At 39.3% G+C, this 14,133-nt stretch overlaps 1 protein-coding gene across 3 annotated transcripts in view; it reads left to right on the top strand.

The window, feature by feature from the left end:
• Positions 1 to 13,129, top strand: part of TTLL11 (tubulin tyrosine ligase like 11) — a 48,128-nt gene extending 34,999 nt beyond the window's left edge. The window contains exons 7-10 of one of the 3 annotated variants that reach the window (XR_005813745.1): positions 821 to 1,078; positions 3,446 to 3,552; positions 8,470 to 8,821; positions 9,795 to 13,129. Coding sequence is in view for 1 of the 3 variants with exons in the window: in XM_040531256.1 (XP_040387190.1) it covers positions 821 to 1,078; positions 3,446 to 3,552; positions 8,470 to 8,726 (622 nt within the window). In the remaining 2 variants the exon portion in view is untranslated. Of the gene's footprint in view, positions 1 to 820; positions 1,079 to 3,445; positions 3,553 to 8,469 lie in introns of all 3 variants that reach the window. The other 2 variants (XR_005813746.1, XM_040531256.1) reach the window with 2 other exon arrangements.
• Positions 13,130 to 14,133: the final 1,004 nt, after the last annotated feature.

The raw sequence follows: 14,133 nt of genomic DNA, 5'->3' as shown, positions 1-14,133 counted from the left end.
TAATTTTTTCAGTACTGTGGGTGGATAATAACTATGTTGATTGTTACTCTCTGCTGGAACAGAACTTTATGAAGGACACCAAATCTGCTCAGGAGCACAAAAGATCAATGTAGTAAAAGCACTAATTTTTAAATACGTAGTGTGAATTATATTCTTGATGATGTGTACTTAGAAAAACAACGGGAAAGAAAATGAAAACCTGTGTATACTTAGTGGGCGCCAAATAATTACCACCAGCTATCAGACTTTCTGAGCTTGTGACAATAGCAATCTTCAATTTTATTTAGGTGTGTCAAAAGCAGAAAAAATGTAAAAATGTCATGCTGAATAAACGTGATATTCATTTCTTAATCTTTGTCTCAACCAGCTTTATTTAGAGAATTTGGCAACAACAATGAAGATGAAATAATATATTTTGACAGTATTCACAGAGGATTTGTTAAAAAAAAAAAAAAAAAAAAAAATTGCCCAGAAATTGTCTTCTGACTTGTGCCTGTATGCGTTTATATGAACTGTATCACTTCTGAATATACTGACAGAATTTATTCTTTGCAAACATATCTTAATGTGCTTTTTGTTCCTCACTTATCAGGGAACTTAAGAGCTTCTAATCATTATTGGAAAATAAGTTTTAAAACAGCATTAGATTATAATAATCTCTAAATATTTCCCATGAAATGCTCCATGAAATTTCATGAAACTCGCTTCTTAACCTAAATTAGTTTGATGCTGGTAGTAACAAAAAAAAAAATGCAGAAAGACAACTATTGAATCTTGCAAGAGTAAGATTAACATAAAATACAATTATTTTATGTTACAGATCTCAGACTTCAGAGCACGTGTCGGAAACAAAAGATGAGCTACTGGATGCAGGACCAGCAGACGGACTGGAATATGATACCAGCAAAACTACGGAGGCAGGCCTGCCTTCCCTTTGTCTCAAGCAGGTGTTTCCAAAGTATGCTAAGCAGTTCAATTATCTGCGACTTGTGGACAAAGTGGCTGCGTTGTTTATCCGATTTCTTGGTGTAAAAGGGACAACAAAGTTGGGGCCAACAGGTTTCCGAACGTTTATAAGGTTAGTAATATGTTTTCTTTAGGAATGAAATGAGGTGTAGCACAGAAGTTAGAAACTCAAAGCCCTACTGGGTAGCAGTACTTTAGCTGTGCTTATTTTAAATTTTGTTGGATAAAAATAGGCCTTAGCAGCTTTACACTTTTAGCTGGTAGACTTAGTAATACCTTTCAAAGAACTTTACCTCTTAAGTTTCATTGAAACATTGCATATTAAAAATAATAATATAAAACCCTATGTATACTTCCAAATTCCCCAAATGCCTGACATATGATTGTGTCTAGTAGAAATGTGGGTCTTTGTTCTACAGCACATCAGTGGTACTTTGAGAGATACTATTTGCAGTCCTTGTCAGCATGTACCTTCTAGTAAACCTCAGGAATACGATTGTGAAAAAGTGACAATTGAAATTGGATCACTTGAGATCTGATTTTGCTAGCTGTGGGGCCACAGCTCTCTGCCTCAGGCCAAAGTAAAGGATTTCCAAATGCCAGTGCAATGCATTGCCCACTAAGGATTTGCATTATGAAATTGCAACTTGCAGTTGCAAGGAACTCAATTTGTTTTTTTCCACATACTTTTTATTTTTTTCATTCTTTTTAATGGATGGATCTGTGCTTGTCATGGTACAAATGTCTCATGTTCTGTCTTTCATTGACAGTGACAAAATAAGCAGCAGATGTAGTCTTAAAATATAGATTCTGTTTCTATGCAGATGCATTTAGTATTCAGGAATGAATATAAACAATTTGATATATACAAATTACAGATATATAGAAAAATACTGAAGGCATCTGCTCTATCCATAGACCAGTGCAGGATGTTTTCCAGTTCTGTATTTTCTATTGTTTGGTCCAGCCTTAACTTGGCACTTGTCAGATGAGCACAGTATAAATGCCAACATTTTCTTTTAATAATATTAAAATAAATTGTCATATCTTAATGAATACTCTTCGCAGTTTCCTCGTGCGTGTTAACTTAAACTTTTTAATATTAGCAAATATTTTTCTTCATTTTCCCCCAGAGGATCTAGGTCAATTGTCTGGCCTCTTTCTGAAATGCTGTCTTTACTGCTCCTTTCAGAAAGAAGATTGTTTCTGAGATGTGTTCTGTCTCACTTTTCAAGAACGAAATGGCACACAAGTGTAATTTGTGTGTATGTGCAAATGTGTGTGGGCAAGTGGTTGCAAAGGTTATCCACTCAAATTTTTGCTGAACAAAATCTGCCCCTCCCCCCCCCCCATGATTTCTTCATTCAAAAAAAAAATTAGAAAAATACGTAATGTGGCTCTAAGATTTTTTTTAATAATTTTTATTTTTGGACTATCTAGGCCACATCTGAGCTCTCCTCTGTTTTAAATGAGCTCTGCTTAGGCTACTAAAAATTAGGATTCTTTTAAATTATCCTTTTCTTTTCTTTTTTTTTTCCTGGCTAGAACTTTTGGCCAGCTCTTTGGCATGTGCACTGGTTCCAGCCAGGCTGCCAGACATCTGGAAATCCTGGACAGATGGCTGATTCTCATCTACTGATCAACTCTATACTGTGGGCTTAGACCACACAAGTCAGATCTCCCACATGTGCTTATCACCAAATGCTTAAGATGCATCCAGAGATGCTGCTGTTCTCCATGCGGTGTTCAGTAACACATAGGATAAATCTGTTCAGTATTCAGACGGGAAGAAGTGATTCTGTGCCTAAAAGCTTTCCTCCAACCCCTTCCAAACAGGATCAGTCAAATAAGAGTATTTCTCTGTGCAAACTGTGCTTTATGTAGATAGTCCGTGCAGATTTGTGTTGGGTTTTACCATGTACCAATTAACTCCATTCTGCTATGGCCTCAGAAAGAATAGTAGCAACAGCCTCAGAGAAAGCCGTGTATAACAGGTGGTCAAGTCATATTTAAATATTCAGGTTTTTTTGCTTGCTTGTTGCAAAACCAAGATAGATGAGTTAATCTGTAATCTGACCTGCTGCCTTTTGTTGCTAGATATTGACATGAGATTGAATGTACAGATGGGATTTAAATGCATGCCTCCAACTGGACCACTCATCCTCTCCAGAGCCGTTTCTTGGCAAAGATGGTACTGACATGATTTGAACAGACAGCAGGGCTACTTACATATACAAGATGTTCTGCATATGAAAAACGCAGGGCCTTTACCATTTCAGATATATACACTCAATGAACGTTGGTTTGTTTGGCATCTGCTGTATGTCTTTGGTTAGACTAAGTGTGTTATGATAGGTGTGTACATAATGATGCAGGTAAACTTTGCTCCCATTGTTCTCTCCATTGCTCTTGCATAAGTTTTGCTACCTTGGAAGTTTGGAAGTAAACAGACTTCTTTTTTGTTGTTCATTTTTAACAGAAACTGCAAACTGAGTAACAGCAACTTTTCAATGGCTTCCGTAGATATCTTATACATTGATATCACGAGAAGGTGGAACAGCATGGGAATCGATCACAGAGAATCAGGTAACACTATTCTGTTCTTGAAGATTCTGGAAGCTTTTTTTGTAGCTTGGTAGCTCAAGCACACCCCAAACTTTAGTAAAGAATACTGGGAACAAGGCATGTAAATCTGAGCATGTACATGTACAACAAATTGTTCTATTTAGTTCTATGGTAATTTACCTTCATCTATAGAATAGATCACTGTTGGTTTTCAGTTTATTTATTAGAACAAATCTTCTGCAAATCTTCTCCCCTTTTATGCTTGCAGTTTTGCATGCATAATTCTTGTTGCTGTTTGCAGAGGAGCATTTAAAAACACTCCCAGTGGAACCTCCAACTTAATTACAGTGTAAGAAGATATGTCCGTATTAGAGTAGCTTACACGGTCTAGCAAAAAATCAAACAAATAAAAAGCTGTGCAGGAGCTAGAAATAAATATGCTTAACTTCATTTTGATTTAATTCTGTTCTCCAAACGGGTTACTATGGGGACAAAGAAAACTACCAGTATTACTTTCCAGAGAGTTTCCCCTGCCCAACTGTACACTCCTTTTTTTTTTTTTTTTTTTTCCATTTGCATTGTCCTTGTGATGGCTCAGGGAAGGACAGTAGGTTTCTGCACAAACTCCCACAGTGCTCAGCTATTAAATTGGCTCTTAGTAAGGAAGAATAGCAGCACGTTCTCCTACAAGCACCCCTTGTTGCAAATTGTGCTGCTGTTTGTTCTTACAGGAGCATTAGTCACTTAAGTCACTTTTAAGCATTTTTGCATCCAATGTGGGTTGTAATGCTCAATGTAAGTGTACTCAGGATGGCTGAAAGGCTTCTATATCTAATGGGGATTCACTTGTTCTTGGACTTCTTCCTTTCAGCTGGTCAGAGGCACTTTCTGCAGGAAGTTCCAGGTTTGTACCACAGTGTGCCACTTGGAGTGTCCTTTCCATTGAGCAACCTCAGGGAGAGACATTACAGATCAGTCATCTAATTTTTTTTTAATATGTTAGTCAAGAACAGTGGCTATGGGAAGCTGTTTAATGAACTGTCTTCAGTTTACCTGTATCCACAGTAGAGTTCATCCCCTTTCACTTCTTAGGCTTATAAGACAGATTTTTCATAAACTCCTTTCAAGGGAAAACAAACTAATTGAAATGTCAGTGGTTTCTTCTTCTGTGAGTTTGGCTCTTATCTTCTGCTCACAGTAAAGGGCAGGCGTTCTTGGATGTAATTAGTTTCCCCTCAGTGAGAAATGGTTATAATAGCATTGGATCCACACTGATAACCCTTGGGCCCTAGAACTGACTTTGTATGTGCAGATCAGCGAGATAACTTTCGATGTGAGTATTTGCATTGGTGAAGTTTAGAAAGTATTTCTCACAACAAAAACCTCTTCAAATCTAATTTTTGTAAATGTTTGAATATATAATTTTGTCCGAAGTGGTAGCATACTATTGCTGCAGCATTAAAGGACTTTGAAGTATTGAATGCTGGGGATGATACCGGGATGCCCATTTCCTGTTACTTAATACAAATTGCATCGCGTGTTTGTTTTCCTGAGGTTACTAAAGCAAATTATTTGCTCAAGAGAATAGGTGGTTACTAATCATCAACAAAGGGTTTCTTCTGTTGATTATCTTATGGACTTAGGTTTTTAATGTAAACACAAATATTTCTGAAATAATACGAAGGTGTTAACATGGTACGCAGCACTAGGGCAGCAGAGCATTGCTTAAGGGGCCCAGATTTACTCACATCTAAAAATCCCTGCTGTGTTCCCCAGGTATAGTATTCAGTCTTCCCTTTAAAAATGTGATGTGTTTTCAGTTTCCAGTCTGTTATTTGTCCAAAACAAATTCTTCTGAAATACGTTTGTAAAGTTGGTTTTCGAGCATCTTTGTTTCAAACAGTCATAGTCTGCATTCTGTTGTCTCTTCCTGTATTCTTAGGCTTACCTGGGTACGTACATAGCCTGGGAACCCAGCCTCTGCAAAAAGTGGGAGGTTGATAACACTAATAGCACGTTCAGTTCTTCATTCAGAAGATGAGACACTTTAGAAAATTTCAGAATATCTATATTCTTACTATATGTTCAGCCTTATTAGTGAAAAGCAAGGTTTGCATTTCTTGATTAAATAATTAAGAATGAAGAGTGTTTCTCTGGCTAAAGAAACCACTTTTGCATAATGCATTTTTAAAAGCTTCATGAGCAACTGATCCATATATTCTAGATATAATTTAGTGAGGTGTTTGCAGTGAGTTGGTGAGTTTATTTGCAGTTATGAAGAAAACGTATTGAAAACGAATAAAATGAAGAAAGACTCTTATAATTTGCTAGAAAAACAGTCAACCTTACTTTAGTAGTGAGTTACTTCCCCATCTGCTTTGGTCACATTTTTAGATCTAAGGCAGTAATCTATCAAAATAGCAGAGTTTAATGATTATTTCCTTCTTATATTAATGGTGTAAATACACCATTTAATATATAACTTAAGTTCTAAAATTGCTATTACGTTTCTATATCAAATTGAGTGTCTGAATTTGGCAACTCTTCAGTAGTTTTTGTAAAACACTGAATAATTTCAATTGCACTAATACTCCCTTCTCAACAGCGATAAAAAAAAATCGTTAGTGACATGTCTTTTGTGAGCAGTTTACAGCAGGGAAACAACAGTTGAAGGTTTCATGCTGCTGCTCATTGTGGCCATCAAGGTGGATTGTCAAGGTTGCATTTAAATAAGCTTGGGATAAAGAAATCTCAGTGCCGCTGGTATAAACTAGCATGCTGGTCACAGAGCTGCAAGCTGGTATCTTCTTAGAAACTGGTTCAAAATAGATTTTTATACAAGAAGTTGAACTTGGACATCAATGTATATAATCCTGCATTTTTTTGAATGATAAAATAGCAGAAAAATCAGAAGGTTTCCCAGCTGAGGCTGATTTCTTGTATTTTATATCAGTACTCCCTTGCAGAAAATAGATCTGCAGTTCTCTCCTGCAGAAAGATCAATAATCTCAGTGACACACGTAATTTCTGAGTGTGGGCAGGCATGACAGTAAAATTATTTCTGTATAAACTTACCTGAATATTTAAACATGCTTCCAAAATGTTAATGAATTTTCTGTTTGTATGAAATAGATAAGTATTATTTTGTCTTAGTTGAACGTAGATATGTTATAATAATATCCTGTAGGCTCTGGTTAGGAAGTCAGATAAGGCACAAGGAGAATAAAATAGACTGCTCATGTGGCTGATGGAAAGAATAAATCCAGGCCTAAGGTTAGCTGGGAGAAAATGAAGGCATAGTGTAGCAGGGTTGCTGTGGCTGTTTGTGTGTGGATTCCTGCACTACTTTAGGTAGGTTTGGGTCGCCTTAGTTTCACCGATGTGGACAAGTTTCCAGGTACAAGTCGTTATCTAGTCAGGTTTTGAGAGAACTGAGTAGTTGCATTCAGTATGTCGGTTATGTAGCTGATGAATTTCACTAGCAAGAACAAGGCTTGCAGAAATTAACAGATTTGTTGAGTCTCAGTGTTTTCTAGGTGTTAAAGCACACACACTAAACAAACAAAAAACCCATTTCTGATGGCTTTGCGTTTGGCCCACTTCCAGCTGTGGCCAATACAAGAGCTGCTGCTGTTGCTGTAAAACAGCAGCTTCTAACTTTTCTCATTAAATGCTTCACATGAGTGTCACTTGTGAGGGAGAAAGTGTGGATGTGACTAAAGGTGTTTTCCCTGTCTGCAGCTCACCGTGACTGATAAAATAATTTACTGAGCTGGCAGCTGCTGCTTTCAGATAACCCAGCAATTCAAGCTGTTCTACAGCCAAGGCTGTAAGCAATCCACCTGCAGTCGGAGTTGAGAGAAATTATACTTCAGAATGTAATTGTAATATTTTGAAAAGGTGCCTTTCCTGTGGCACCAGTAAGCCAACACTGAGTTTACGAAACAAAACAAAACAACAGCAAAAAACATTTCAATATCTCATCCTAAAATAATCTTCTAAAATGTATGTTTAAACTGGGGGAGCCAGTTAAAACACAAAGCAACTGTAACTGTTCCTTGGTGCTTGCATTCCGCAAAACTGATTGCGGTCAGGCTTCTTAATTAAGAATTAAATTAGGTATTACTTCAAGGTTTAAATATAATAATTAGGGTTAATATGCAGCCCCTCTTTCCATTGCCTGTGGTAATTTGTTACTGGGTTGATGTGATCAAAGAACACCTGAAGAGCTCTGTACTGCAGCGTATGGCTTCTGCAGGGTACTTTTGTTTGTGAAGGGGCAGAGTAGAGTTTTATTAGAGCAGAGCAATTTTTTTTGGCACTGCACCACTTTCCCTTTGTACATTTGAACTGTTTGGTTTTTATTCAGTTGAAACAAAAATACTCTTGTAGAGGTCTAGGGTCTTAACATTAGTCAAGACATCTGGGGGGAAAAGGAGAACAAGGAACCTTCCACAAATGAAACATTTTTCTCGAGACATGGCAGAGTAATTTGGGTAAGTTTAATTACACATTTTAAAATGGGTCAGTTTAATTACACATTTTGAACCCAGTTGTTGGTGTACCAGTTTGGATTTGGATGCCAGGGTGCTGGTCAGGCTGATGTTTGTAAAAACTGCAATAGTCTCAATGATAAGGAGTATCACTTGTCTGCAACTCAGCCTGGGCATATGCTGTACTGAAACACAAAATGAGCTCACGTGTGAGTTACATGCAAACAAAACTTTGTCTTTTGGCCTTTTTTTTTCTCCTAATGAGCGTTGTATATGGCTGCTTTTTAAATCAAATGATGTCAACTGGCACAATCGCATGTGTTCACACATGGCACATACACATTTGGCCTTGGTAGCAAAGAAATAAGATTTATTATGTTTTAAGAATGCAGTTTGCTGGCGCATGCTGTGTTATGAATCTCCTTTAAACTCCTTTTCCTTGCAGGAATGTGTTTGCAAGCCTTTGTTGAAGCTTTCTTCTGCCTGGCTCAGAAAAAATACAAGTCACTTCCTCTTCACGAGCAAGTGGCATCATTGATTGACTTCTGTGAGTATCATCTGGCTGCTCTGGATGAAAAGCGCCTGGTGTGTGGACGAGGGATTCTGGAGCGCCGAAGTGCAGTTGCTACTTGTCAGACTGAAGGACTTCAACTTACAGCAGCTGCACATAACACCCCTCCTAAAGCACAGAGTCACAGCTAGTAAATTTGCAGATTATAGAAATCATCGCTATTAGCAGTGCTATTTCATCAGGGTGGAGCAGGGAGAGACTGAGGGAACTGAGAATTAATCTTCAGGTACGTACATACTGCAGTAGATGGAACAGACTATTGAATTCCTTCATCCGATGGTCACAATTTGTTTATTACAGCTTTTTCTTTTTTATTTATGCTCTTCAAAAGGTCAACTGCAAGGTCCCATTCTCAAATAATGATCCTCCCTCACAATGGCTTTTTTTTTTTTACGTCTCCATTGAACCTGCAGTACACCTCAGTGACAAACTGTGCTTTCATTCAGAGTGTGAAGACAAGGAACAAAAATGCAGTGGGATGATAACCACCATCATGGGATTGGTTGAACTGAGAGGCATACGCATGTCAAAGGAATTACACTATTTTGTATGCACTGAATGTATCATGAAAACCAAGTAAGAAGCTGCAGTCTCAAATAGCTCATGTGCTTGGAGAACTAAAAGCTGGAATTGCATTTCTGGTCAGACGTCAGGCTTTTGACCCTGAAACAGCGACTTGAACTGTATTTGTTGGTATCAGTACAGATGTGCTCATTGTCTATGGCTACGTACTTATTTTTATAGTCAATCTTAAAACACTGACATCATATTTTGGCTTCTATTTTGTACGTCTTTGCCATGACAAGTACTGTTAATTTTTAAAGAAAAACTAAAGATGTTTATCCTTTTGCTTCCACAGAAGAAATAAGATCACACTTATTCACAGGATAAAAAAAGGTCAAATTTGGTTAATTAAGTGGTGCTTTTGTCTTCAGGTACTAAGCACTGCTTCTGCAAAGAGCCTTACAGTGTAAGGTGTAAGAGGGCGTCTAGGTTCCAATGAAACCAATCCTGTCACTGACTTTAGGCTAAACTAATTGCATTCTAGGTTTGCTTTTCTTATATACTTTTTGGGTGTTTGTTATCCTATTTGGAACTGCATTAACATTTAGAGCAGATTTTTTTTTCTTTGCACATATCTTCATATTTCCCTTAAGTAAGTACAACTCTCTACAAATTAGATCTTTATTATTTAACAGGATGTTTTGTCAAGAATGCTGGACTATACCACTGGAGCTCTTTTGGAGGAGTTCTACAGAATAGTCTTATTTTTCAAGAAATGAACTGTGAGTTCCATAATCACACTCTTCTTGGGGTTTGGGGGGGAGCAGAGACATGAGACTGGTTGTAAAGAACACGAGTAACTTAGAACTTCAGGGCTGCTCAGCCAATTTTTTTTCTTGCCTCATATTTTATTACCATAATGTATCTCTACATAGCTTGATTTTTCTCCTCTGTTCTGTTCTTTACTGTTAATAATCTACTTGTGTTCTAGTGTTCATCATACTGTCAAAAATCTCGAAGTTGTAAGACGGCACAATGCCTGGGCAGTTAGGCTTGGATTTGAGAAAATTACCTGATCTTGATATCTAAATGTTCCAGTGGCTGGCATATCAGAAATGTTACCTGGAATACATGAAGTGTGTTGTCAATACAGAGAAAGTCCACACATTTAATGTCATAGACTAAATGCACACACAATACTGAGTGACTTTTTACTCTAGGAAAAGTTTAGTATTTACTTTCTTGATTTTTAGGTTTGAGCAGCATGCATTTTTCCCAAGTGGCAATCAGTAGCATGGCAATACAATGCAGAAGTCCACACATTTAATGTCACGGACTAAATGCACACACAATATTGAGTGACTTTTTGCTCTAGGAAAAGTTTAGAATTTACTTTCTTGAGTTTTAGGTTTAAGCAGCATGCGTTTTTCCCAAGTAGCAATCAGTAGCATGGCAATACAATGCAGAAGTCAAGCTGCGGCTGCAAGAAACTAATACCTAGCATGTGTTAATAACAGATGTGGGAGTAGCTTCTTCTCTTCTTCCTCTGTAACAGAAATAAGAGTAATAGTAGACGATTGTTGTTTTTTTCAGTGGCTAGACAGTTTGAAACTTTGTGTTGTACATAAGAGGATGATTGTAGACTAATGCCACTGCCCTCTGCCTTGTTTAAGTTTCATAAAGATTATTGCAGTATGAAGATAAAATGCCAAACTCCAAGGTCTGGCAGCTGTCAGAACAAATGAAGCTGAAAGGGTCATTTTTTTTTTTCACACTTTCATTGTAATATATTTGAAGGCATTCACAAGTTGAAAAATGGTTACTTCTCATTTTGTGACATCTGACATTTGTCTTGCAATTGGCAGTGTGTTACTAGAAAATAGCTTACAGTTGCTCTCATCTTGTGATTGATGTCCTGTAAAGACAGAGTTATAGAAAACTAAGATTTGAAATGGTATAAATGCAAATACCTTTCTTTGGAGCTTTCTAGTAGTACAATCTATGCCCTAAAATATTGTGAGATTTTTTTGCTATTATATAAGTTACCCTGATATCAGTGAATTAAATTAACTATTGCATATAATGAACACTAGCAAGATCTCTATTTTGAGATCTTTATATTCTCTGGATCTAATACTGATTTTCATAACCTGTGCATACACAGGCTGATGCAGTATACCCTATTTATTTCCAGCTTCAAGTGTGAAGGGTCCCTTGTAGAATAGATAAAATATTCAATTATCTGCCTCTAGTAACCCGGTGTTCATATATTTATATAATTGGAAAATTGAATGCCGTATTATTCTCGGGGGTGGGAGGTGGGGGGTCTTGCAGTAAAATAGGAGTGTACTTCAGAGACCTCACAACAAAGTCACACTTTCCTTCCCTTCCATCTAATGCAATTTCCTCGCAATATTATTCAGCATCCAAAGCAATTTCACGTAGCTTTTAAGTTAGCAGTCTGCGCAAACACAAGAAAATGACCAGAGATGCAAAATTCAGAATATGAATGCTAATGCACTGATAATCTGTTAATCCTGAGATAGCTTTCTAGCCGAAGAAGCAATAACGAAAGGTATGCAAGTGTTGTTTTTTAATAGTACTTTTCTATATATTATTTTCAGAGAATAATATGCTCACAAACGGAATACTGAATGCTATATATAAACATTGCATACCAGTGAGATCTTTCTTGTTATCAGACTCATTGGGTCTGGTATTTTTCACTGGATATAAATCAAAATAAACCACCTAAACATCTAAAGCAGATTTGAGGCAAGTGTGTCCAGAATTTCAGTCCAGTCATTCCCCTTCCCTGCAGGCTTGGATCTAGCCTGAATGCACCTAAATTCACTAGGTGACTCCTTGCTCAATGTAAATGAGTTGTTACTCTGCATGGAGCTGTTGTAGTCTAAGTTGCTTGAAATTTTTCCTCTGCCTAAACTTGATTTGGCTCTTGAAACTTAATCGCTCTCTCTGCCTGGATCACTTTACTTGCCACGCAGTCCTAGATGCTTTCTTTCAAAACACAGTTGGAAAGGGAGATGTTGAGCTAATTATAATGTCAGTGCTTGCTCAGGTGTGAGACCCAAGTCCACCTGCTTCAGAGTTTGTCTTCTCAGCTGGAGCTCTCCTCCCCCTGCTCTGCAGGTGACTCCCTTTTATCTGCTCTATGCCTCTGGCTGCATTAATCTTTTGTTCAGCCTATCATCAGGTGGTCAAAGCACCCTTCTAAGAGATGGAGGATGAAGTTTGGAAACCCACGTGATGATGAGCCATCTTCTCCTCTCCCATCTGAGCCTAGCCTTGCATAGTTCATTGGAAACAGGGTAGGTGCCCACCCTCATACTGAGTGCACCGGACAGAAGGGGCTGGAGCCTCTGCAGAGATTTTGGGGGTGCGAAAGGGCACTGCTCCACACTGTGGGATGTGGGAGTTCTCGGGGCAGTGTCATGCTGAGGCTGTAGGTAGGGCCTCAGGAGGAGCAGCTGCCAGCTGGATCCTGCCTGGTCAGTGTCTCGACTGCTGCTCCTACCTGCCGTGGCGTGAGCTATAAATTACTTGCAACGTGCCCTTCATAGGGATGTGAAGCTGTGCCCTGACCAACTTTGTGCTTGCCTGCACTCGTAGCCTGTTAGGCTTTAGAGAAGGAAAGAGCTTAATGACATCTCTGCTTCATGTTGCCAACCGAGTGACTTCTCATTCCGTGCTGACTTTTTTGTGCAGTGATTCCCTTGCACACGATTGTTCCCGTGTGTGAAACAGGAGCCTCAACACCTGCCACCATGTGGACTTCAGTGCCGGGCTGGCATTGCAAATCAGTCATTATGACAGCTCTCCGTTCCTCGCCAGCCCTGTGTCTGACCTTATTCTGATTTCTGTCTGATGGACAGTGACAATCTGCTTCTAAATATTACCTAGTTCCCTCTAATTTGTTTCCTTTTCCATCATGCTTTACTGTGTTTCCTCCTAATTCCAAAATCCTGTTTTTCAACTTGCCTAATAAAGCGATATGGTCAATTTGGCTGAATCCATTAGTTTAAATTTCTTTTTTTGCTGTACAATGTTTTCTGGAAGATGAGTGTCTTTTGAAGGTGAATCTGTCCTGCTTCATCTTTTTGGGGTGTTATCTTGCATCAGCCTTTGCTGAGTAGATGCATCAGTTCGAGCTTTTCCATGTTGGTTGATCAGAAGATTGATCTCTGCAGCTTTATTTGATTAGTGCCAGCCCTCGAGCCTCTCCTCACTCAGTCTGCCATGGTAATAGTGGTTGCCAGTGCATGGGCTTCCTTTCTTTGAGTTTCATAGATGAGAAATGTATAATAAATTATTATTTTGCCAAATCAAGCCCTTGCAGCATCCCTGGGCGGATTCCCAGAGCATCCTGACACGCAGCCACAACCAGCCGCACCCTGGACTTGGGACATGGCCGTTCCTACACTGTGCTTCTCACTCTATGGGCATATTTTTAAATTAATACAAAGAGCTGAAAATGGCTGTAAAGCTAAATGCACAGAATGCATCCGCTTTTCTCCCCAGTCCGTGTGCTCTGAGGAAACGCCGACAGCCCCTGCCCCGTGAGGAGATCGCAGGAGGGGCCCCTCAGCATTGCCCGCACCTCGCTGGGCTCCCACTGACACCATGGCCGTGCTGCCTGGGCCTGGTTCTGCTCCCCTCAGGGCCTCACGTGGGCCACGGCGCGTGTGTGGTGGTCGCTGAGACATGCGGGTGGTGCTTGTGCCTGTGAAAGTTTTCGATGCAGAAAATGATGTGTAAATAGAAAATGATGTGGTGGGGTCTGTGTCCGAGTGTGTGCTGGTGCCTGATGAGGACAGGTGCTGTGAGTGGCCAAGTACCTGCACCTGTGGGGTGGGGCCCACAGGGCTTCCAGCACCTTCCAGCCCGGTACTGCACTATGGGGTTCCAGCACCATCCTGCCCAGCACTGCCCTGTGGGGCTTCCAGAATCTTCCAGCCCAGCACTGCCTGGCAGCAGCGGCCCTGACCAGAGGCAGCAGCACGGCCTCCTGCCGGT

This window comes from Cygnus olor, chromosome 19 (assembly GCF_009769625.2).
Source record: "Cygnus olor isolate bCygOlo1 chromosome 19, bCygOlo1.pri.v2, whole genome shotgun sequence".
Taxonomy (NCBI): Eukaryota; Metazoa; Chordata; class Aves; order Anseriformes; family Anatidae; genus Cygnus; species Cygnus olor.
Note: the sequence above shows the minus strand (reverse complement) of the source record. Positions and strands in the feature narration are given on the sequence as shown.